The sequence below is a fragment of the Syngnathus acus genome, chromosome 10 (genome assembly GCF_901709675.1).
Source record: "Syngnathus acus chromosome 10, fSynAcu1.2, whole genome shotgun sequence".
Lineage (NCBI taxonomy): Eukaryota > Metazoa > Chordata > Actinopteri > Syngnathiformes > Syngnathidae > Syngnathus > Syngnathus acus.
The window spans coordinates 11,289,542-11,314,086 of record NC_051095.1 but is presented as its reverse complement, the minus strand read 5'-3'; the positions used below and the strand labels follow the sequence as shown (position 1 = coordinate 11,314,086).

General features: G+C 42.2%; 3 protein-coding genes and 1 long non-coding RNA gene across 4 annotated transcripts; 2 read left to right on the top strand and 2 right to left on the bottom strand.

Moving 5' to 3' along the window:
- The first annotated feature begins 526 nt into the window (after positions 1–526).
- Positions 527–3,225, top strand: LOC119128844 (serine/threonine-protein phosphatase 2A catalytic subunit beta isoform-like). The gene is made up of 7 exons (XM_037261675.1): positions 527–678; positions 1,654–1,863; positions 1,955–2,128; positions 2,216–2,305; positions 2,458–2,619; positions 2,706–2,824; positions 2,930–3,225. Exons 1-7 carry the CDS (start codon positions 535–537, stop codon positions 3,000–3,002), a joined length of 972 nt encoding a protein of 323 aa, XP_037117570.1. The 5' UTR covers positions 527–534; the 3' UTR covers positions 3,003–3,225.
- Positions 3,226–4,771: 1,546 nt separating this feature from the next.
- On the top strand, positions 4,772–11,801 carry sfxn1 (sideroflexin 1). The gene is made up of 11 exons (XM_037262379.1): positions 4,772–4,892; positions 6,235–6,404; positions 6,468–6,638; positions 7,386–7,484; positions 7,555–7,630; positions 7,914–7,999; positions 8,904–9,031; positions 9,115–9,164; positions 9,292–9,341; positions 9,581–9,628; positions 9,706–11,801. Exons 2-11 carry the CDS (start codon positions 6,241–6,243, stop codon positions 9,800–9,802), a joined length of 969 nt encoding a protein of 322 aa, XP_037118274.1. The 5' UTR covers positions 4,772–4,892; positions 6,235–6,240; the 3' UTR covers positions 9,803–11,801.
- LOC119129246 lies at positions 7,934–8,805 on the bottom strand. Its single transcript, XR_005099153.1, has 3 exons — positions 8,766–8,805; positions 8,507–8,591; positions 7,934–8,019 (listed from the first exon to the last, which is right to left on the bottom strand). It is a non-coding gene; the product is annotated as an uncharacterized LOC119129246 (long non-coding RNA).
- Positions 11,802–11,807: 6 nt separating the features above from the next.
- Positions 11,808–24,127, bottom strand: atp7a (ATPase copper transporting alpha). Its single transcript, XM_037262373.1, is given in 30 exon segments — positions 11,808–13,264; positions 13,333–13,435; positions 14,146–14,263; positions 14,379–14,582; positions 14,800–14,942; positions 15,020–15,166; positions 15,236–15,452; positions 15,536–15,577; positions 15,580–15,720; positions 15,885–15,943; positions 15,946–16,078; positions 16,309–16,443; positions 16,528–16,682; positions 16,767–16,894; positions 17,384–17,475; positions 17,552–17,583; positions 17,586–17,606; positions 17,609–17,668; positions 17,671–17,734; positions 17,736–17,770; positions 17,773–17,782; positions 17,858–18,080; positions 18,502–18,578; positions 18,721–18,882; positions 19,008–19,171; positions 19,252–19,482; positions 19,597–20,373; positions 20,580–21,053; positions 22,493–22,614; positions 23,877–24,127. Coding segments are annotated over 29 exon segments (4,551 nt in total). The 5' UTR covers positions 22,611–22,614; positions 23,877–24,127; the 3' UTR covers positions 11,808–12,978.
- Between the last annotated feature and the right edge of the window lie 418 nt (positions 24,128–24,545).

Here is a 24,545-nt window from a genome sequence, read left to right as displayed (position 1 = left end):
TTATTCTATCAAAAGCTAGCTAGTAAACCTAAAGTGATAAGTAGATATATGACAGTTGACTAAAGGGGCCCGTTTTTTAATCTCGTATGTTTGTTGTCAGCATCATGTATTTTGGGGAGAGAAAAAAAAACTTGTCCCTCCAAAAACTTTGTTTGCGTGTTGAATTTCAAATAAATTAAAATGAGTCACTTCTTCGTGTTTAAATTGATGATTTAAAATGGAAATATTGATAAATACAGGATTACTAGAACACTAATTATTCAGCATTGTGGAAAATTCAATTTTCTCGTTTATCAGCATCAGGTCGTCACTGTTCCATCTTGTCCAGTAGAGGGCAGCCGAAACAACAAAATTGCGGCGCTGCAAAATTCATATCTGAAATAAAGTGCACGTTACGATGACGTCAATTCTATGATGTAAAACTACAAGGAAAAGCGTTCATTTCCCTTGAAGTGATGACGCAGGCTAAACATTCCTCAAATGAACTCTCATCTAGTCTGTTAGGACGAAGTTTGGCCTGCTAATGTTCTCCTCATGATTTTGCTTTTTGATTTGAAAGGAGGCAGCAATAAGGACATGGATGACAAGTCAGTGAGCAAAGAGTTGGACTTGTGGATTGAACAGCTCATTGAGTGCAGGCAGCTCAAAGAAAATCAAGTTCGAGCACTTTGTGAAAGGGTAGGACGTGCTACAGTGTGTGTATGTGTGTGGGGGGGGGGGGCATCTGCAACATTATTTTACACCAGTTGCCATTTTCAGCCCATGAATCATAGTCTTTTTAAATCATATTAATATTTGAGTTACAATGTTCCTTTTAAATTCAACATTTCTTTCCTGTAACCCTAATGATGAGAATCGCTATAGAAAATGGATTGCTAAATTCAGTTTTTGTTGATGTGAACAAAGCCAGCTTGCTTCCCGGCCAATGGAAGCAAATCCTCTCATTCACTTCAATCAGTGCAGGAGAGGTGTATAGCGGGAGCATAATTTAGTTTCGTTTAGTTTATTGTTTAGCACATATTATTATAACAAATAACAGTGCAGGGAGGGAGACGAAGCCTAGGGCTTGTAAGGAGCTCCACTCCTGTATAAACAAAGTGCACAACAAACAAAGTGCTGTGTCATCAAATATCATTCAAGTGTTTAAGAAAAAAAAAATATATATATATATATATAAATGAATAAACATAAATGAATAAACACAAACATAACTAGCTAAATATTAAATCGTCATATTTATATATGCATATATACGAATGTGAATGTATACATACATAAACAAATACACTATACAAAATGAGAAACAAGAGAAACAAAATTTGACACTTAGTGATGTTGAAAGCAATAAAAAAAACACCAGGTAAGAAATAGCTAAGAGGGAGCAGAAGAACTGCAAACAGAAAATAACAAATTTGACTTGCTGGTCCATGCGCAAAATTGACAGTTCATTTTTACGGAACAGCAAGAACCTCTTCACTTGCGGAGGATATAAAGCGGGCCAGGGCAATCACTGCTCAATGCTCACCGTTGTAAAGTGGGCACATAGAGACCACCTTCCTATCAAATTGTCCATCGATAGTCAAACGTTGATGATAAACCAGGAAGATGGGCAGTGAATGAATTTTAATGTGCATTCTTTGTCCCTGTGTCAAGGCCAAAGAGATCCTGCAAAAGGAGTCCAATGTTCAGGAGGTGAGATGTCCAGTGACGGTTTGTGGAGATGTTCACGGTCAATTCTATGACCTCATGGAGCTTTTTAAGATAGGCGGGAAGCCCCCTGACACCAACTATCTCTTCATGGGAGACTATGTGGATAGAGGCTACTATTCTGTTGAGACAGTGACCCTCCTTGTTTGTCTGAAGGTATAAAAACGATGATAGCTTTTGCACAATAGGAAGAGAGACCTCCTGCCTGCCTGGTTGGTTGGTTGAGCAGTTCAAATTTGGCTTCCAGGTCAGATTTCGTGAAAGAATCACCATTCTGAGAGGAAACCACGAGACGAGACAGCTCACACATGTCTACGGCTTCTACGACGAATGCCTGATGAAATATGGAAATGCCAATGTTTGGAAGCAGTTTACCGATCTATTTGATTATTTACCTCTAACTGCACTGGTTGATAACCAGGTGAGAATCTGTACATAAAAAAAATCCAGGCTAATCACATCCAGGTTGATATGAGTAAATTCAGACCGGTTTTCTTTTGGGGTTAAGATTTTGTGCCTACATGGAGGATTGTCTCCTTCAATATTAACACTGGAAACCATCAGAGCATTGGATCGCTTCCAGGAGGTTCCTCACGAGGTACAAATGAAATGAAAATTCTTGATCATGCGAATGCTCTGTGTTCAAATTATTCTTTTAAATACTGGGTGACGTGTGTTCTTAATGGTCCTTAATCTTGGTCACTGGAATCTGAGTTTGCATAAAGAACATTTATTTTTCTCCACTTTTAGGGTCCAATGTGTGACTTGTTGTGGTCCGACCCAGATGAGCACTATGGTTGGGACATTTCGCTCCGTGGTGCCGGTTACACCTTCGGCCAGGACATCTCAGAGACTTTTAATCATGCAAACGGCCTCACTTTGGTTTCGCGAGCCCATCAGCTGGAGATGGAGGTACCACAAAAGAGAGCTGCCATCTGCATAAATATTGTTTTGTCCAATAAAGGCTGATAACGTAACGCTGAAACTTCCCCATTCAGGGCTTTAACTGGTACCACGACAAAAATGTCGTGACGATCTTCAGTGCACCAAACTATTGTTATCGTTGTGGAAACAAGGCAGCAATCATGGAACTTGAAGACACTCTGAAATGCTCATTGTAAGTCATTTTCTAATATTCATTCCATTTTATGGCATATTTAATAGTGATTATCAAATTCCATAATTGAGATTTACGCTGACAAAAGATATCTCCGCTTGCCAGCCAACAGTTTGACCCGGCCCCCCGCAAAGAAGAGCCCCAATCATCGTGGCGATTTCCAGACTACTTCCTCTAAAGATCTCCACATGGTCATCTAATATGTGCCACCGTATTTATAAAGAACCGTAAGCAGGAGCTCTACCATCTCCCTCTGCATGTCAAAAAGAGTTTCAGTGCAAAACAATTGTCAAGTAGGACATTTGCATGATAGCGCTTAGGGCAGTGATGTATAATTATCAGAGAGCTGAAAATTTTCTGTTCATTGAGTTTAACTTTCTGTCACACAGCAATGGCGGCAAATTGTATCAACGCTGAAGACTTCATATTTTGCAGGCAATAATGAAGCACAGACGTCTAGAAATACGTCGCCGATGTAGGGATGCCCAAGATTTTTTTTTAAGACTCATAGATTGCTGCATATCATAAACCACCAGATACCATGCAGATAGTGCTTGTAGACTCTATGCGTTTGTCCTTTGGAGGGGCAGATGAGTACCAAATACTGTATACGATATGAAACACCCCAAAGCTTGGAGTTTAACTGGGTTTTTGGATTTAAAAGAAATATGACTCCAAAGTTAACTGCAAGATGTCATTGCTTTTATACATTTATTTTTCATTTTATAACAATGCTAAATGAATTGAGTTACTGTTAACCGATATAATACAAAACAATAAAGACTGAAAGGGTTTGGTGTGAATAACTTGTACAACATGCAAATAGTTACCACAGAACCAGAAGTGAGACTGAGCATGATGAAGAAAAGCTGCCAAGTAAACGGACACGAGGGGCATTAAAAACACAAATACAGCAGTTTCCATGTAGAACGTATGATCACTTAAACCAGATTTTCTGAAAGGGTGTTGGTAGTGATACCCAAAAGAATTACGGCTTAAGAACAGTTTGTTTTGTTCATTCAGGTACAAAACAAAACACCTAAACTTTAAAAGAAAACTATTATTTGAAATTGAAACAGTTTTCTCCCGATATTTAATCACAACGTATTCTATTTTGAAGGAATAACACATCTCATTTTTGATTAACATTTAAAGTTAAAGTCCCAATGATCGTCACACACACATCTGGGTGTGGTGAAATTTGTCCTCTGCATTTAACCCATCCCCATGTGATTTTGATCCATCCCCTGGATTTAAGCCTAATATGCTATTGTAATGTTGATCAAGGCAGAAATATTAAGCATTTTACGTGGTTTAAAACATTTAAGGGCCATTGATTTATACTTCATGTGCTCGTCTACCTGACAACACAAACATCAAAATAACCTGAGTTTGAAAACATTCTTGATTCTTTTACATTCTCTCAGTCATCAATTATTTTACCCTAATTTAGTTTTAGCTATACAGTACCTACAAATGAATCCCCCTTTACACGAATTCTATTCCAAAGATTTGAACACAAAACCTCTTGACTGTGAAGCAGATGTGCTGACCACTAACACTCCGTGCTGTGTCCCATTCTTGCGTGCACGTTTTTGGATTAGGCGAGGAAGCTGGAATACCTAAAGAAAACGCACACATGCACGGGGTGAGCAAAGTGCACACGAAGGCCGTGGCGGACATTCTTACCCGAAGCGTGGAATTGTGACAGACGTGCTTCACAATTGCGCTCCAGATGAATCAAGTGAGCATGTGTGACGTGGCAGTACCGGAATCTACTTAAAATAAAAGGTTGTCCGAGCAACCGGCAAACATTTGTATGAAATTCACCCACGTGTGTTCGTGAACGACTAGGGTACCTTGCAGAGCAGAATTTAGATAGGATTCAGGCACGTTTCTCTTCACATTGGGTCTAATATTTCTTTTGGCTTTTAATTTGTAGTTTGGCTGCTTCCGGTACAGGGGATGTGCGATGTGGTTGTGTGTGCGTGTGAGTGACTGCTCGCAAAATTAGCTGGCTGCAGCCTTTCAGGGATTTCTTTCACGGAGCACCGGAACCCCCAGTGCAGTAAGTAAATCGTTATTCAAACTCCAAATGAAACGTTGGTGTCAGGTGGAAGGGATACAACAAGCTCTTGTGCGCGTGCGCTGATGTGCTGTGTATGTGGCGTCTCCATACTAGTTGAATTCTGGACGCACAGCTTCCCTCATCGTCACATGCAAGGGCATACTGTATATATTTGCCATACATTTCTCCCCATTGTGTTGTCAAGACCCGGTCCAGATCAGACTGGTTTGGGTCAGGTTGTCACCCGGAGTGTGTTTAGCACTTCTCAGAGGGGGAGGGGGTGACCCCCCCCCCCAACCCATCTCTATAAAATTCATGAAAATATAAGAAATAGAAGGTCGAATATGATATTGCTCTTACACAAGCAATTGGTCGTTAATGTGTAGCCACGCAGGCCTGCTGTGATTGGCTGAGAGTGGAGGGCACAAGCGGCCGTGAGCTTGCAGATCACTCGGTCCAAAGTTCATCCTCCAACATCACCTTCATTAGCAATTAAAAGTATTGATTAACGCAGTGTGAACGCTACCCATCACGGACTTCATATAAAGTACAGTATAAAGCAAACTGGCCTTTGTGCGCGCGTGTACGTGGGCTGCTCCAACCCGTGAGACTTTAATTGAATTTAAAGAGACCGCACATGCAGCTAGACATTAGTCTTTCATGTGTCAGTCAATCCAGCCAGCAGCCATGTTTGGTGCAATTCCAGGAGGAGTTTCATCATCCTGCAGCAAATCCTCGCAGAGACCTTTTAAGTTTGGAATGAAAATGGTTAAAAACCAGATGCGACTGGGAGCAATGAGCAGAACATGTTCATGGCAGTGCCGGCCAGTTTTATCTGGTTGTCTGCTCATACCATGACACAAACTATACCGTATACACACACAGCTTAAATAATAATGACTGTAATGAAACCCTTCAAAACTGCTTGCAGCTATGAAAAGGTGATGTGGAATTGCAAGTGTAGCCATAGTAACAGTGCACAGCACATACTACCCTCATGCAAAAAAAAAAAAAAGATATTCATTTCAACAATTGTATTTAAAAACAAAAAAATGTCATTCTTTTTTGTAGTTGGAAACAAACTGGTTGTAAATAACCATAATGTGTCAGCACTGAATAGCGTCCGTCAGTTGCAATGCTGTCAACCTTAACTTCGATTTAGGGCAGCAATGCAAGTCTGATTATCACCTAAACTGTTGTAAAGGTAGAATTACAATAAAAACTCTTCTTGGCTGTGATTATAAAACTATCAGTGAAAGTTATGAAGTACGGCCGTCCTACGCTGCTGTGCTGGTTCATTGGGGTGAAGTCAAGTGACATAAAAAAAAAGTCTTTTCACCAGATTAAAATGGCCGCAGAGCTCTCCACAACCATCAACATCAAGGAGCCCCGCTGGGACCAGAGCACATTTGTGGGCCGTGCCAAGCATTTCTTCACTGTCACCGACCCGCGGAACGTCCTCCTCACCAACGAACAGCTAGAACGCGCCCACAAAATCATCACCGACTACAGGTAAGCCGGCCGCAGCAATCAAAGCCACCCCAGCGAACACCCAAACCGGGAATTCCTATCCAGAAAAGGAATCGTCTCCCCGGGGCTGACAGAAGACGAACTGTGGCGAGCCAAATATGTCTTTGACTCCGCTTTCCATCCGGATACCGGAGAGAAGATGATCCTGATTGGCCGCATGTCAGCGCAGGTTCCGATGAATATGACCATCACTGGATGCATGATGACATTTTACAAGTAAGAACTCGCGAGTTAATAATCACAGCGGTTAGAATGCTGCCAGTTGGCACACAATTCACTATCAATCTTGTGTCAATCAGTATAGGTATTATTTTGAATTATTTTATAAAATAGGAATTAAGCAGATGAATTTACAATGGGGCGGCTCGGTGGCGCATTGGTTAGCACGTCCGCCTCACAGTTAGGAGGTTGCAGGTTCGATTCCACCTCCAGGCCTCCCTGTGTTCGCATGTTCTCCCCGGGCCCGCGTGGGTTTTCTCCGGGCACTCCAGTTTCCTCCCACATTCCAAAAACATGCTTGGTAGGCCAATTGAGCACTCCAAATTGTCCCTAGGTGTGAGTGCGAATGGTTGTTCGTCTGTGTGCCCTGTGATTGGCTGGCAACCAGTTCAGGGTGTCCCCCGCCTACTGCCCGATGACTGCTGGGATAGGCCCCAGCTCGCCCGCAACCTTTTGGGGACAAGCGGTATAGAAGATAGATGGATGGATGGAATTTACAATGTGAATGAACTTGTCAGGCCTTCTTTCAAAGCTACCATGTCTCTCCAATTAAAGACTTCAGTACCCAATATGATATCGCAATATACTGTATTTCAAAGTGGAACAATTTGGTTCAGTTCGGTGTACTCGTATCTTCAAAACCAATTTTCTGATTGACCATTGATGGAGGGATAGATAGACTGACATGATAATGAAAATATGAGAAACTGTTAGTGCTCATTGTCTTCATTCCGCATGGTCCAGGACCACTCCAGCTGTGTTGTTCTGGCAGTGGATCAATCAGTCTTTCAACGCAATCGTGAACTACACCAACAGAAGCGGCGACGCTCCTATCACGGTCAAGTACGCCACCAGCCGGCCGGCATCATCCCTGGAGCTCCTGAGTTCACCGCTGTACTTCTCTCGTTCGCAGTCAGCTTGGCACGGCGTATGTTTCGGCCACCACGGGGGCAGTAGCTACCGCGCTAGGACTAAATGCACTAACAAAGGTATCAGCATCTAACTCCATTCTACTTCACATTTTAACGGGCTTGACCTCAAGCTCTCGGGTAGTGCCGACATGATGTTAGCTGCGCACAAATAGCCTCTTTGTATGAGAGGAGCCTAATTATTCACGGGGTCGTGCTCTGGAATCGGCATGTCTCCCTGCCAGCTCAGTGTTATTCATGCTGATTTATGCTCGGGAAGCTTGAACGTGTACACCATTTTAGAGATGGGATTTGTTCCCCGTTGCGTGTGTTTTTTTTTTAAGCCTCTTCTTTTCCGCTGCAGCACGTCTCACCTCTGATCGGACGCTTTGTTCCGTTCGCTGCTGTAGCCGCTGCAAATTGCATCAACATCCCATTGATGAGGCAAAGGTAAGATGTCAGGAGTTCACCTAAAGACACATCAACCCCATTTTTGGGTGTATATTGAAAATGCCACACATAAACAAACATTAGAAGTACATAAAAGTATTTAAAGTGAAAAGTGACACCATCCAATTTGAGTTACACCCTGCTGGTGTGAAAAGCATTTTTCTTAAGATTATGGATTCACAGTTTGAAAAAAATGTGCAGTGGAACCACTCATGGAAAAAAAATTCAAAATTAGTTGTGAATTTGAAGGCTTCTTACAAACACAAAAAAATCGTATTGAATTTGCCTGTGTTGCTTATCTTAGTGAGCCTTTTAGCTTACTGTAAAACTAAAAAACAGAAGCATTGTGTAGTTAAATACTGTATTACGTCTATTTTTTTAGCTAATCTATACATTGTGAAACCTAATTTATGAGCTAGCTAGAATTAGCATTAGACCTCACGGGAAGGGATTCACGCACAAACTCTATAGTAACACATACAGACAGGTAATACAACAAAAACTCACCGGCATATATTCTTTGTAGTCTCTGGAAAATGACTCATATTAATAGGTTTAAGATACAACTTTTTCTGCATCTCCGCACCGCCCCCTCGAGGCCAAAGCACACACAGCAGATTAGACATCCCCAAAATTGACAGGAGAGGCAGTATTTCACTTCAAAAAATTAAAGCAACATTTGATTTCGCCACATTCTACAGCAGCAATTGGGAGATTTTTGAAATGGAGATATTTACAATACCGTTACATGAGGTTTAACACATACCTGTAATGGTGCATAGTCCCCACAGCAAGGCATTGTCTTTCAGATGCTGTAAAAGTAAGAAAAACAGAAAATCAACATTTCTTCATTTTGAAGAGTTTTGTGTCTTTGGATTTAATTGTCTTTGCTCTTTGTCCTCAGAGAACTGAAACACGGTATTCCCATAACAGATGAGAACGACAACAGGATAGGAGAATCCTCCAAAGCGGCACAGCAGGCCATCTCTCAGGTTGTGGTCTCAAGGATCCTCATGGCTTCTCCAGGAATGGGTGCGACTCAGAGGATCTACTTCCTATCACCAGTCACACCCTAAAATGCCTTTTTACAATATACCTACTCTTTTTCTTTTCAGCCATCCCACCCTTTTTAATGAACCATTTGGAGAAAAAGGCCTTTCTGAGGGTAAGATGCGAAAATTGACTAAATAGCTAGAATCAGATGTTCACACAGTGAGAAGAACCAGGACATGAGGAATGCACTACCTTTGTGGCCCTCATTTGTTTTTTCTTCTTCTGTGTGCTCCTTTTAGAGGTTCCCATGGATGAGTGCACCAATTCAAGTCAGTTTGGTGGGATTCTGGTGAGTGGTCTGGCAGTCAACACGGTTAGCTGGTCCATGAAACATGTTACACAGTATTATTTTCTATTTTGACTTCCAAGTGGAACTTTGTTCCCACAAACCGGCACCAAGTTAAAAATATGTACATGGTTATTCTTTGAACGAGAGTAGCTCAAATACAATTTTAGAGGAGTATAATTCCAGAAAATGTCCAATTCACCTTAACGCTTTCCTCATCACAACTTCATTTCTCTTTTCAGCCTGGTGTTCGCAACGCCACTGTGCTGTGCATTGTTCCCCCAGAAGAGGTGCGTGAAAGGCTTCAATCTGTATAAAATTAGAAAATACTCTCATTATAGTAATACTGTACATGTGCATCCACCAGCTCGATTTCAGTTAGTCGCCTGGAGCCCGAGCTGCAAGAGAAGATCCGGGTCAGCCACCCGGGCCTTGAGCGAGTCTACTTCAACAAGGGGCTATGAAAGCCCCGCCAAACGCCACTATGACCAGGTCACATTCAGTGTGCCAAAGTTACGTTTGCCTCTGCTCATTTCACATGCAGTCTTTTCTTGGTTCTTTCAACAATAGAGTGAATTTTATTTTCTATTTTAAATTGGCATTTTTTGTGTCTGTGCGGTATATATATTTTTTAAGTTGTTTAACTTAATTATTCGCAAATCTTTGACGTTGTGCCAAATCTAAATGACATCCAAATGACCTCACCCAGCTGTTTCATAACATTGCTACCCCCCAATCGCTTTATTTTTGCCAGATGAGTGACCATTGAAAAAGGCTTCTTTATCTTCAGTCAGCCATGCTTTTAAAATGGCGGCCACCAGTAATGGACCGACATGGTGCTATTTCAATACCCTCACATTTAACTTATTCAGCTTGACAAATAAGCACAAGCAATCACTCCTCATGACTTTCAGTAAAGTTTTTATTCTGTTCAGCTTACCGTATTTTCCTCATATTGTGGCTGGGGAGCGATTTTTCCTGTAGCAAGCACACATGCTGTTAGCATAAATATCATGTGGCTATATTTCAAGTATTAGAACTAACATCTTTGTGCTAAAAAACTCATTCCCGTTATTCAAATGAGGAATGTCAGTTAAATGATATATAGTATATATATATAATTGAGGAAATTTGGTAGTAAATATTCACTTAAAATATGTCAAGCTAATTTCACCTTTAATCCTGTGACGTCAACGGTGAAATACAACTACTCACTTTTATAAGAGTACTGTAGGTTTACTTTACCTTTTGTTGTAATTTGGAGTCTTTTGTAGTTTTGAGTAATTGGCAAAGGAAAAAGAAGGCAGAGAAGGCACTCTCGGTTCAAGCCGTACTTAATTGTTTTATATTTACGACCTAGAAGTGTTTTTCTACAAATATTTGCAGTATTACAGTATTTCTGACTCAACGACTGCGCTAGTGTCAATTAATGTCAGCCTACAGGGTGTCTCGATTTGCATTAAAATTCAGATTACATCACCGTCATGAACACACTTGAGATGGTTTTGGTATCAGACACTGCTCTGACATGTCCTCATTATGTCATTTACTTGTAAAAACCTCTATCAGTGTCATATCAAGATTCAGACTGAGAGTAGAATATTAGAAAAGGTACGCACCACTGCGCTGGTCACTTTTAGTCATCCAACACACGAAGATTCTGATACTGGCCAGAGAACGATGTTTCTTTGGCCACTTCTAGAAATCGGGGATGACAAAAATAAATAAACAACACACAGGCACAAAAATCATAAGCGAAGATGATGATTGAAATTCTCTATGTAGAATTCAAGGGTTGTAACGATTTAATTGAACAAATGTTTACATAAAATGTTTGTGAACTTTGATTCCATCGCTCATCATCATGGTGTGATCACTGTAAAGATGTTTGATAGTCTCTAAATCTACTGTTGTTGTATTGTATGAGTAACTTGATTTATATGTATATAAGTGTTTCCAGATATCTGTACATGTTTCCAGCTGGTATGAAGTGACTTATGTTCTTGTCATCTTCAAGGTGAACTGAATGTAATGTTTTCTTGCTACAGATACATATTGGTCCACAAAAGCACAATGTTGGAATGCTGAGATGAAATGCTGCACTTTTTTTGTTGCAATTTTGTCAACCCTTTGACCACAGTTTTGTTTAGTTCATCAGTGACCAGCTGAGAGAGTAGCACAAAAATCAAATTTTTATGTTTACTGTCAATTCTTGTATTGATTTTCTTAACATTCAATAAGAGCTCATACCTCTTTATGGCTGTACATCTCAAATTACTACATGAGCTAATGGTAACTGTCAACTGGAAATACAACCGAAGTGATCGTGCGTTGGAATGAGTTAAAAGATGTATGTATTTCTAAAAAATGAATAGCGTTTGGTTGTGCATTTCACTAACTTAATGTGATCTTTATGTGGAATAATAAAGAGCGCCACTTTAAGGCACTTGACAGAAGACAGCACAGTGATGCCATTTTTTTAAAATTCTTTATTTTTTTTTAAATCCAAGGCACAATAGTTTAGAACGGGTGTAGATCCCATTCAGCAATTCAAAGCCATACTAATTTTATGACAAAATATACAACATTAAATCAATGTTTATTAAGTATAAATTAGGTGTCTTATTTTTGGACAGAGTTGCATGGCAGCCTGGATTAAAAGTTCTTGTGAGCCATAGCCGTAGGCTCGCCACCCCTGAATTTAGAACATTCAGGGAACACTTGCTTCATTTAACCGTACATGTAGACGTAATGTGGCGCTCTATGGGAGTCGCTTAGATAAGCTGACGTGATAACGCTCAGTGGACTTCAGGACACACGTCATTTTCTCTTTAACAACTTCAACTGTCTCTTCAACAACTAAAACAAAACCAAAGTGAGGACTTGGACTCTTGTGTGACAATGTGCTGACAAAGCAAAAAATAAAGATAAAAAGGAATGTAGCCAAGCAGTAAACCAGCCAAGATTGAAAATTGCAATTAGGACCACAACTTGTGAAGACAAAAAAGCTTGGAAGCAGTAACACACGACACTACACTACCACCATACAATCAGTAGGGTACTGATGGCCTAAATGCACTTGCTTGACATAGAAAAGACAAACTGCACAGCAATGAGCGGCACAAATGTAACAAGATAACAGCAGATTGCGTCCCGTTAAGGCCTGTACGTTGCCATGGCAACACTTGACGGCTGTTGTGTCCAAGGTGCTCTCTTTGGAATGTACTGGACTATGCCACGACGACATTTCTACTGGCACTTGGCTAACACCGTTTCCGACTTGCTCTCGAGCATCATTCAAATTGTTCACAGATTTGGATGAATGTGAGATAAATAAGGGTAAATATAAATATTCCATACATTGAATGAAAAAGAGCTCAAACTTAAAAAGGTCTTTGGGTACACAGGCACATTAAGACGGCTGCTGTCAGTGCAGCAGCACGCTCACATTGCCAAAATGGGGGGAGGGGAAAAAGAGAGGGAAGCGGAAGTGAGCCAGTTTGCTCTGAAGTGCTTGGTGCACACGCATTCTTGGAGTCAAGTGTGACGCCACAGCATCTTCCACCCAGATGGCGCCATCGGCAAAAGCCGCCCGGGGGAGAAAAACGGAGCTACCTTGGGCACTTAGTGACAATGGCCTTCAGCAGAACTCCTCGTCGCAGGGCGCCTCTCCAACCAGGAGCGAGTGTTTGTCGGGCTCACTGAGCACCTGGCTGTGGATCGAGTTCCTGTCGGAGCGCAACGAGTTGATGGACGCCCGGCTGTAATTGACGATGCGGTCGAGGAGGCTGAGCTTGGGTGAGGATCGCCGCAGCTCGCCCATGCCGATGTTGACGCTGACTTCGGACAGGCTGCTTTGCCGCGCGCAGCGGCCCAGCCGCGACTCCAGTCGCGCCTCCAACTTTTCTGCGGTGGGCTTGGTGTAGCTATACAAAAGGTCGACAGTGAGAAGGTGGTGGATTTCAAGGTGAAGTTCATGTCGAAGAAATGTTACCATTTGAGTAGGAGCGAGGACATAACCACAGAGACGGACGACAAGGCCATGGCGGCAGAGCCCATCCATGGCTGTAACACCAAACCGATGGGAAGGAACACACCTAAGGACGCAGAAGTGTTTCTGAGATGCCACGTGATTTAAAACAAAGGAGGTCATTTGATACGCAAAATTGATATTGCCAATGAAGAACCTTCTAAGAAAGTTATATTACTAGATCATTTCCTTTAGATTTTTGCAATACATTTCACAACTACAATACATTACAAGAGAGAAATAATGTAAATATGACAATAAAACCATGATTAAAAACATTTTGAGAATGAAGTAGAAATATAATCAGAAAAAAAATACGGGGAGGATTCTGGAAATAGTAATATTTTACTCATCGAGGAACCAAAACAGCACTTTTTCGGCAGATTTACTCAGAATGGAGCATTATTTTTTTGAGAGCATGGACAAGACATGAAGGTGTAACATGCAAACTTATCTTAGTTGTTTAATTTTACCGCACTTCCTCTCTTTAAAACATTACTTTTTTTGGATTACGTGGTACAGGTTCAAGGTTATGTTACAGTAATAGTGGAATAAGTTTGATCTTTTTCAGAATTTTATACCACAACTTATACACTTAAACACACACATTTACACACACACACACTTACACACACGCAAACACCACATCTTGAATATTTAGTGTAAAGATAAAGAGTGCTGAGCATCTTGTCAAGATTTTAGTGTGCAAATGACAAACGTTAGTTTCCAAAAATCTTGAGGCTCATTGCCAGCAGAGACGCAACTGTGTTCTTTTACCTGCAGCGATGGGAATGCCAACCAGGTTGTAGATGAGAGCAAAGACAAAGTTGATCCTGATCCTCTTGACAGTCTTTTTAGAGAGGTCGATACTGCTGACCACATCCAGCAGGTCATTCTGTCAACGCGAGTAAAAATGAGTGACGCGATTGCACAAATCAATTTCAAACAATTTTGTTATTTTGTGAGAGCATTTGTGCAGAAGAGCCCAAAGTCACGCATTCAATTCGCACCCTGATCAAGACCACGTCTGCTGCCTCGATGGCCACATCTGTGCCGGTTCCTATGGCGATGCCGACGTCAGCCATGGCCAGAGCAGGCGAGTCGTTGATGCCGTCGCCTACCATGGCGACCCTCTTCCCCGCCTGCTGCAGCTGCTCCACCTTGGCCACTTTGTGGGAGGGCAACACCTCCGCAAACACTTTCCTGATGCCCACCTAATGCAGAAACGAGACATGGAAGCAGAATTAGGGCTGCAAAGGTTAGTGAATTGGAAATCTATAGCATTTTTTTTGAGGGGGGCTTATCTATATATGTGACTAGATGCAGGCCAGTGTCCTTCCCTCTAGTTTGATGAGGGGGAGGCTAATGTGTGGTATTTAGGTTAGCCTGGTAATGGTACCAACAACCCACACTGGTGCCAATCGGGCTCACCTGTGCAGCAATGGCCCGTGCCGTCTTGCTGTTGTCTCCCGTCATCAACACGACCTCCAAGCCCATGCAGGTCAGCGTTTGGACTGCCAGCTCAGCTTCCGGTTTCACTATGTCTGCGATGGCTATCATGGCACACAGCACATCTAAAAAGGCAGAGTTCCATGTTTTCTTTCATGTTTTGAAGCAGTGGCACCCTCGTGTTTTGACTTCGAGCACTCACTGTCGACGGCAACCAGGACAGCGGTGCGACCCCTGCGCTCGTGCTCCATCATGGCGTCATCGATATCGTGTCGGATCTGTAGACAATTCCTCCTCATCCACTCTCGATTGCCAATCAGGACTACGTAGCTTGCAGTCTGGGACAGGCCTGCGGACATACGGCACTTGAGAAACATCCTGACCTAAACCAGAAATGAGCGTCGAGACCGTGGCATACGGAGTGGCTGCGGATCCATGATGAGAGAATGGGAGCTGGTTGACATGATGGTGTCGCTGATCTGAACGAGCATGCTGTTGCGCTGGTTGTTGTCCTCGTCGTCGCCATCCCCGTGCTTTGACAGCATCTCGGTGTTGCTGACCTGACACCGAATGCCGCAGCCCGGCACGGCCTGGAAGTCAGTGCACATGCCGAGCGAACTCCTGTGCCCGAGTTCCTGCGGGCGTACGTGCGGTAATGTCTCATTACTCATGCTGATGCTCAGAAAACAAGACTTGGGTAGCTGAAGTCAAAACCAACCGGCTTGCAGGTGTTTGTGATAGCTACTCCCAGAGGATGCCTCACTGTTGTTCCTCTGCTGTGCCCACGATGGCGAGCAGTCGGGAGCGAGGCATTTTGTTACCCTCCGCAACTATTTTGACCTGGACGACGCTTGGAGCGCCATACGTAATGGTCCCAGTCTTATCAAACACCACTGTTTGGACCTGTGAATGGATGTTTGCTTTGAGTCAGTTAAACCTCCTGTGGTGGTTGTCAAGGAAACCAGAAGCATCAGCAGTGTTGTTCAAAAGTCTTCCAACTATATTAGAAAAATTAGCGTACGTGTTGACAACACACAAGCATGAGCACTGTTATGAACATACAGTACCTTATGTGCCATTTCCAAAGGTTCCCCTCCTTTAATCAGGATGCCATTTTGGGCTCCGACCCCGTGCCCACCATGACAGCCGTCGGGGTCGCCAGACCTGAGGGAGCAGGACAGGCGATGCATAACACGGTTATGGAGGCCTGGAAAGCAAAGCGAATCACCGCCTCCGCCCTGGAAATGCTTTTGTCATAACCCTGCAAGGAGCAACGATTAGAACATTTTGGAAAACATGTTTTCACAGATTGGGTGTCACTCTTAATAAACAAAACATAAAGAACATTTTTATTGGCATACATTTTTTGTTCTTTGTTTTGTTTTGCCTGGGATGGGGAAACAAGATGAGATGCAGTTTCTTTGTTCAATCAGATAGTGAATTGCCAATGTAGGATTTGAACAATTCAGTAATTAAATATAAATCACTCACCGGAAAGTATTTTTCCACCAGGGGGAAATCCATGAACCCAATCACTATCCAGGAAATCAAAGTAAGAACTGACACGCCAACAATGAAGGGCACAAAGTAGCCACTGATCTTATCAGCATACTGCTGGATGGGAGCCTAAAAAAAAAAGCAAACACTGAGAATCAAGACACCCAAAGCACATTGAAGAAGTATCATAAAGATCAATAACCCATGACACACCTTTGAAGTCTGAGCCTCTTCGACGAGTTTGACAATCTGAGACAGCGTGGTGTCCATGCCGACATGAGTAGCGCTGACCAGCAGCGAGCCGTTCTGGTTAATGGAGCCTGCAATCACAACACTCCCCGGCTTCTTGGTCACAGGCATGGCCTCCCCTGAAGTTCCAAAGCAACAGCGGTTCAGTTTTGAGCCCCAAATGTAGAGGTACAGAATTCTTTGACCTCTGCAGTTTGACCAACCTGTGATGAGAGACTCGTCCGCCATAGATTGCCCTTGAAGGACTCTTCCATCGACGGGAAATTTTCCACCAGGAACTACTTTTACCACATCTCCCCTCTGCACCAGCTCAACGTCCATTTGATTCTCACTGGAAATCAGTCAACAATTCATCAAATGTATCCAATCAAACAGTGTGGGATTAATTTAACAATACTTTATGCTTATAGTTTCAAAATGATCTTTATTTAATGACCTGCTGATGCGACTAGAACAGCTATCTTTCAGTTCCATACAGTACAGTTCTAATTATGTGCTTAATGCACGCTGCTGCCCCCTTTTGTTCAAATGAAACTGTGTTCCTAATTATGTGCTATAAAAAAAAATAAAAAAATCCTAATAAGACCAAATAAGACTGTATTGTGTGCTCTTTGCATAACAAATATCCAAGATTTACAGTGTCCCCTGTGGGTCCTCACTAGGATAAAATAACTTGATTTGTGTGACATCTGGATATGACTGATACATAATTCTATTAGGAGCAGCCAATGAGGATTTCCTGTTGAATCACGCTGTTCTTATCTAGAGGGAATTCAAGAACAAACATTGACACAGCGCCCCAAAGGATCACAAGCGGTACCTTAGAATAGTTGAATCGCTACTGAGGAAAGACCACTGTGGCCTCGGGGCGTGCAGTGACATGAGCTTGGAAAGAGCCTCCGACGTTTTGCTCTAAAACACACAGAAAAGCATCTTAGTTTCTGCAGTTCCACATTGCACATTCAAAGCCTTATCAATTATTTTCAACCTTGGCTATCTGTTCCAACCAGCGTCCCAGGGGATGAAGACAAACAGCATAGCGTTGTGTCGAAAAAGGTGATGGGGTTGACTTTCGCTTTCTCCACCATGGCCACTATTAGGACATGGAGGAGTATGTGAAGGCTATGGAGGTGGCCAGGACGATAAGCACATCCATGTTGGCAGATTTGTTGTTTTACTGCTTTGTAGGCTTGAACGTAGAAGTACGGCCGCCGATGAACTAAATAAGGAAAGAATTATCAGGCAGTGAGCTGCACGCAGAGGTGTAGGGGAGATAAGGAACCTCGTGACTCACCTGCACAGGCACACAAAAAAGGAAAGAGAGCAGGTTCATGACCGAGAGGCCTGGGAGCAACTGTCTCTCCAGGAACATGGTGGCGTGGTACAAGTTGCGGTCCTCGGCCGTGGCGTTGTGTTGGTGAGCAGCGTTCATCTGGTGGTCCACGATGATCATATATACCATCATACCCATCACTGGCACACAGAAGATCAGGCTCACCAGGAAAGATTTCCTCCACCTGAGAAAGCAAATATTGGTAGTTACTCAGAGAAATGTTTTGGGTTGATCATTGACACTTTTAATGGCAACCGAGCACTATTACTAGAACTGCAGTACTAGGAGCCAAGTCGGCTTTTTGGCTGCTCAGAATGTTACGCAACGTTAAGATCCAACTTTTAGACTTGCTTTTAAAAGGTTCAACAGAATTATTGTGCTTTTAATGTCATAATATTTAATGTACTGGTAATTGTTTTCTTAGAGTTGCCATATCGGGGCGTTGTGTGTGAATGTTTAATGATCAAAAAGTGTTAACGAAATTGAGAGCAACATTCTAAACCCACTGCCATTATGTGGATACATTCGATAGGAGATCAGTTAGACCCTGGACTGGTTTGCCAGGTGGTCGGGAGATGTGCAGAGAAAAATAAAAGCCTTCTCACTGTCGTATCTCTTTACTATGGTCCAAATGACTGGTGGCACGGTCCTTTTTCACCCAAGATGCTTCAAAACCCAAATCCTACAAACATGATAGAGCATGAATTTAGTTACAATTGCTCAAATGAATAAATAAATAAAAATCAGCCTGGAGCCTTATCTTGAATATAAAGTCATTTTCATACACAGATACAAATACAGAACAGCACAGAGAAATGGATCACCCCAATCAACTTGATTATGTCGCGTGGGCCAATAACTTCAGCGTCATACTTAATGTGTGCCTTATTGGTTGATAAGGCCACAGAGGCATATTTGATCCCATTTTCTTTCGTAAGGCTGGATTCAATTTTGTGGACACAAGAGGCACAAGTCATCCCCCTCACCTGGAAGGAGAAGAATGCATGAAATGATGGAAGTTGGGCACCTTTGTCATCTCTTCTAACTCTAAGGATGTTTTTAATGGTGCATGTAATTGCAGTGTTGAATAAACAATGGACACGCAACTCACCACTAATTCCAAGCTTCCATCTGAACCTTCATAGTTCTCCATGACTGAGGCGGAGAAGCCCAGCTCATTCACACACTCCGCAATCTTTGCAGGGTCGATCATTTCGCCATTAAAGCGCACCTCGGCCTTTCCGGCCATTAACGCGACCAGAACAGTATAGACACCTGCACAAGGAAAAAGAATAATTCTATTAATACACAAAAGATTGGTTTGAAAACACGCTCTCGACAAAATGTGAACTGACCAGGTTCATTTTTGAGGTTTCGCTCAATGTTTCCCACGCATGACGCACAGGTCATGCCTCTGATCTGGATGAAGCACTTGTCTGCACTTGAGAGTTTGTCCCTCTTGCCCGTTTTGTGATCCTGGGTGGTCCCATTGAGGGGGGTGATGTCTAATTCCTCATTTTTAACTGGCACGACACTTGGAGACTTGAGGACACCGGGAGGCGACACAGCTGGCAAGGAATTGGTCTCTGTGGGCAAAAACAACAACAACAACAATGCAAGTTATTGGATCTATCGTCACAATTAAGATATAAAGAGTCTGTTATTCAAAATTCCAGTAAGACTGATGATGAGTGTCTCACCAGATAAGAAAGCGTCAAAGCCCATGTCCTCTATGGCATCCCTAAGCTCGACTAAGGAGGTCAACAGGGGGTCATATTCAAAGAGGCCTTGCTTATCGGCCAAAGACACCCGCGCTGACGTCACCCCTTTTCTCTGAGACATCACGCCTTCTATTGACTGGACGCAAGAATGACACGTCATGCCCTCAATGTGAATCTTAGCCATGGACGCCAGCGGTTGGATAAAACAAGGCTGGGGTACAGCACGGTTGGCCAAGGATCGTGCAAATGCTCGAGGCGCAGCTAAAGCAGGTGGAGATGAGGTAGCTGGAGGGCTGTGGGGCCCTGAAGACTCCCAGGGTTGAGTTTTGAAGTTCCCCGGAGGGAGTGCTTCAATTGCCTGTCGCAACTGAGGCACTGTGACTGTCAGCGGGTCGTAGCAGATGGAGGCTTTCTCGTCCTCGAGAGAGACCACCACAGAGGACACACCGGGCAGCGTAGAGATGTTGTCTTGGATATTGACCACGCAAGATCGACAGTGCATGCCTTTCACCGTGAGCGCCACTCGAGTCGTGTCAATAAAGTGTTCTGTCTCCTCGGAAGTGTCCGCTGGTGAAGAAACACCTGCTTTATGAGAATCCGCAAACCGTTCAACTTCGTCGAGGGAGAGTTGGAGGGGCCGTGGTTTGAACTTCACACAAGCCTTGAAGCCGGCCAAAGAAATCTGGTCGATGATGGTCTGCACGCTGATGAGGCAAGGCATGTACACAATGGTAGCTTCCTGAGAATCCAAGATGACTGCGGAAAATTACAGATAAACAATTAAATCGTATAAAATACTCATTGTTTGCTAAAGATAGAAATAAAGGTCAGTTTTAAATGACACTACTACAGAGTTGTTAATTTAGTGTTCATGTACCGGTGTTACAAAAAGAGCCCGACTGATTGGGAGTTTTTGTGGCCGATGCCAATAGATTTCAGCATGATCAGTAAACAGCTTTCACCTTTGATCTTTTCAATCCCTTTCAATTTTCCAATCTTCCCCTCAATGGTGGTGGTGCAGGAATGACAAGTCATGCCTTGAATGTTCATCTTCAGGAGCGTCGCTCTGCTGTCTGTGCTGTCTGTGCTGTGAGATGGAGACACGGGCAAGTCTTTTGGCACAGTGGTGCCAGGAGTGACGCTTTCCGATGGCGAGAGCCTCAACATGACTTCAGTGAGCTCCTGTGCAGGCGTCGATGACAGGGTGACATTGAGGCCCTCGTCTGCTGGACTCTCAGAAACCTTCTCCAAAGCCTCCAGTGGAGCTAGAGGTGGCTGTCCTGATGTTGGGATCAGCGGGCTATCAGTTCTAACGGGTATGGCCGTAGGTAAACTTGATTCAAAGCCCATGTCATCAATGGCCTCCAGGAGGGACGCTGCGCTTTGTTGGCTGTCATTAAAAATGACCGTTGCATTCGCCTGCTCTAAAGAGACCTGCAAAATTAGAGCAAACACGTTTTAAAACACTTTCGAAAGGATTTATATGATCACATAAACAAACCTTACCCTGGCTGGTTTGGACACTTTTGACTTTGAAATGCACGCCCCTTTGAGCCTACTGTGAGTTTCTGACATCGTGGTGACACTAAAGTTGGGTCTCATTTTATTCAAAGAGAGAAATTCGAGAAATTGTCCTGAAAGTGTTGCGGAGAAGAACACAGCCAAGCACGGAGTGTAATTACATTTACCGCTACTAATTCTGCAAGGCGGGATCAAGGAAATAGAAAAAGATTACCCTGCCCCAGTATTTCATTACAGCTGGGATTCATGAAGTTCACAATCAGAACTGTTCTTGAAAAACACGCCTCTATCTTTTTGAGTGACACTAAATTAAATAGACTTCAATTCTTCCAGTCGGCGAATTATCTTCTTTTTACATTTATATGACAATAAGGAATATTAAATGTGATGGAAATCACCATCATGTCAGTTAAATGTCATTTTAACAAATGTTCTAACTTGTTTGGCTCACTTAAAACTTTGGCCATAGTTTATTTTAATGTCCATTATTTGCTTTGGGAACATTCCTTCCCTCAGAACAGAAACGGAAGCGATCTATCAATTGATTTATCACAACCTAATTCTTTAAACCTGTTAAACTCTTTGAGTAAGCCTTTTTTTTCCTCTTTTGGTGCACTAAATGCATTTCAGGCTCAAATGAAAGTCTAAGATACATTACAGTCGTATGAAAGACAGATAAACCGTGTCCACGTGATTTTAACAACATGCTTCCTTGAGAAAGCATGTGACACGCTGGAGGGATCACTTGACTCAAGCAACGTGGGGGGGGTGAGCATTTTGGATTACACAGATTGAGAACCAGTTGATCAACCAGAGTCAAATTCCTTGTTTGGCATGCAGAAACTTGGCAAGTAAAGCTGATTTTGATTTGATTTTTGATTACACATTATTTTTGTGCCAATGAAAATAACAAGTAAGGTCTGACAATGACTACAAAGATCCACATGAGAGGACTCAGACACTACATTCTGAAAAAAGACAAAGGCAAATAACGTTTCCTGTGGGAGTGGCGTATCGACTTGCTGTCAGAGTCCTGCAAAGGACAGAGCTCTATCTTGAACATACAATTGCATTATCTTTGTCATTTAACCTCAGCCTGAGGGGTAAACAACAACAACAACAACCACAGGCTTCAATCACGGCAATTTAGAGTTTGTGGCTATACTCATATCACCTGCTTTCAAATCAATATAGGCCTGGCAAGTAAAGATCATTTGAATCCCTATGTGTTGGGATTCAAAGAATTGTCACAACATGTGATGAAGATCCTGTTTTGAAGCGGAAGCGTTTTGCAACATGTCTGCACAGTGTGAGAAAAGCAGAGAAGATGTCGAATGAACAAATGGGAATTACCTTATGTGTATCACCCCTGGCAGAGAACCGATGCGCTGCTCTATGGATTGGACACAGGAACCACAAGTCATGCCCCCGACAACAAGGGTGACTTCACACACACTGCCTTCCTGCGTCATGATTCTATAACAAAACATGGACATTTATCAGGGAAATAGTCACTTTCTGCCAGGAAGGCAGAGTATAAACACGATGACTTGCTTTTTATACAATATGATCTATATGATAAAAACACATCACACTGAATTTAATTTCGAAAATCAAATGGCTTTACTGATATGAGGATTTGAAATATTGGCAGTTGTTATTGAAAAGGCACTACTACTAATAATAAAAAATAACCGATATTTTTCACACTTTTAATGTCTTCATTGTAATGGCGTCCCAAATGAAATGTCATGGTTTGCAATATATTTCTAAAGATGCTAATTACATTTTTGGATATAAGATTTTTCTCTCATTGATTTTTCATGAAACTGAACACAAATGCATCTTGGTGTCTTAAGAGCTTCTTTTCTGATCATTTTTTTTTTTTTAGTTTATTTACAAATTATATTTATGTCACTCGAGCTGTCTTTACCAGTTATGTCATCTCTTATCATTTACATTCTTTATAGGTGTTATACAAATAAATATGAACTGAGTCCAATAAAGCGCACATAGCTGAGTGACAGTCTAAGCAGACTAACCTGTTTGTACAGGCAACAAATGAATGACTGCGGAACTCAGATAGAATACTTTGACTTTGATACATATAGATAAAATATGGTAATCAGATCATGTCTGGGTGGTTGTTTTTTTAAAATCACAATGGATTTGAGTATTTCATGTACACCGTTGATGGTATAGGTACTGTTTCAGATTGATTTACAAGTCAAATTTATTTCTGGAGCCCTAAATCACAAAGAAAGTCCCACATTTGGCAAATACTAATGGCGTTCTCTGATCTTTATGGCCACCCTGGATAATAAAATTGAGCTTTCCACCCAATGTAAGTTGCAAAGAGCTCAATAAACGTGTGTACCCACCTGTTGCCATAAAAACAACAGGTCATGTCTTCCTGCGAGTACAGGAAATTAAATAGGCCTGAATTTCACAATGGAGTCAATTTGTGACCAGATTGACTTGAGATTATTATTTCAGTAATCATATTTTATGCAAATGTGCCTTTGGTAGTGTGCCGTGATTTTTTTTCCAATGTAAAAGAGGCGCTTTGCTTCAATAAATGATAGGAAACAGTGGGCTAACAGGAAGGTTGCTGCTGATTTGCTGCAATGAAGGAAAAACATTTTGCGCTAAATTGAGTAAGATGTGGTGTACAAAAACGAATTCAATCTTTCTTGGAAGGAAAAGAGGAGAAAACAATGGAAAGACGAAGCTCTTACCTTAAAAGTGAAGTGACAGACAGCTACTTTGGGTAGTAGCATTAGCCACCTTGCTTCTTGTCGTCAGGCTTTCTTGCGTGCTACAGTGCACACCAGTCGTCTCGGCATTGTGTGCGCGAGGAAAAAGCAGCGCTTAATTATAGCCTTTAAAGTAGTTTTGTGTCAACCTGTGACAGCTTTTGTCTCATTTTCTCATGCCGACGTGACTAACTGACTGCCACAGTGCACCGTCACAAGGAATGGGCGGGGTTTAAAGGGGGACTTTCTTTGACCCCGAATTTGTCTTGCAGGCCGACTTTTTGATGAAACACGATGACTGAACATATTTGTGGACGACTACGTTTAAAACAAAACAAACCCAAATATGACAAAACGTAGAGCAAGATAACATAAAAAAATATTGTGTGTATTTAAAATACATTAAATTAATTGCATCCGTGACTTTTTCAAATTTAAATAATAAATAATATCAAGGACCACAAGTATCCCGCAGACCTTTTCCCAAAATACTTCACCGGTAATGGGAGGTTCTGATTTTCCAGAAATGGCATTTATGTGATCATCTGAAAATGTGAACACTGGCAGAGGTTTATAGAATTTATGTCTTGCTTATTAATATTTATTTGTTTCCAAATAAACTCCACAAGTGGCTATCAACCACAATAACGT

Bases quoted from the DNA above. Each gene is read 5' to 3' on its own strand.
- sfxn1 (XM_037262379.1), top strand. From the start codon at position 6,241: ATGGCCGCAGAGCTCTCCACAACCATCAACATCAAGGAGCCCCGCTGG. The intron at 9,342-9,580 runs GTGAGTGGTCTG...TTCTCTTTTCAG, and splicing joins GTCAGTTTGGTGGGATTCTG to CCTGGTGTTCGCAACGCCAC. The intron at 9,629-9,705 runs GTGCGTGAAAGG...TGCATCCACCAG, and splicing joins GCATTGTTCCCCCAGAAGAG to CTCGATTTCAGTTAGTCGCC.
- LOC119128844 (XM_037261675.1), top strand. From the start codon at position 535: ATGATTTTGCTTTTTGATTTGAAAGGAGGCAGCAATAAGGACATGGAT. The intron at 1,864-1,954 runs GTATAAAAACGA...TTTGGCTTCCAG, and splicing joins CCCTCCTTGTTTGTCTGAAG to GTCAGATTTCGTGAAAGAAT. The intron at 2,306-2,457 runs GTACAAATGAAA...CTCCACTTTTAG, and splicing joins TCCAGGAGGTTCCTCACGAG to GGTCCAATGTGTGACTTGTT.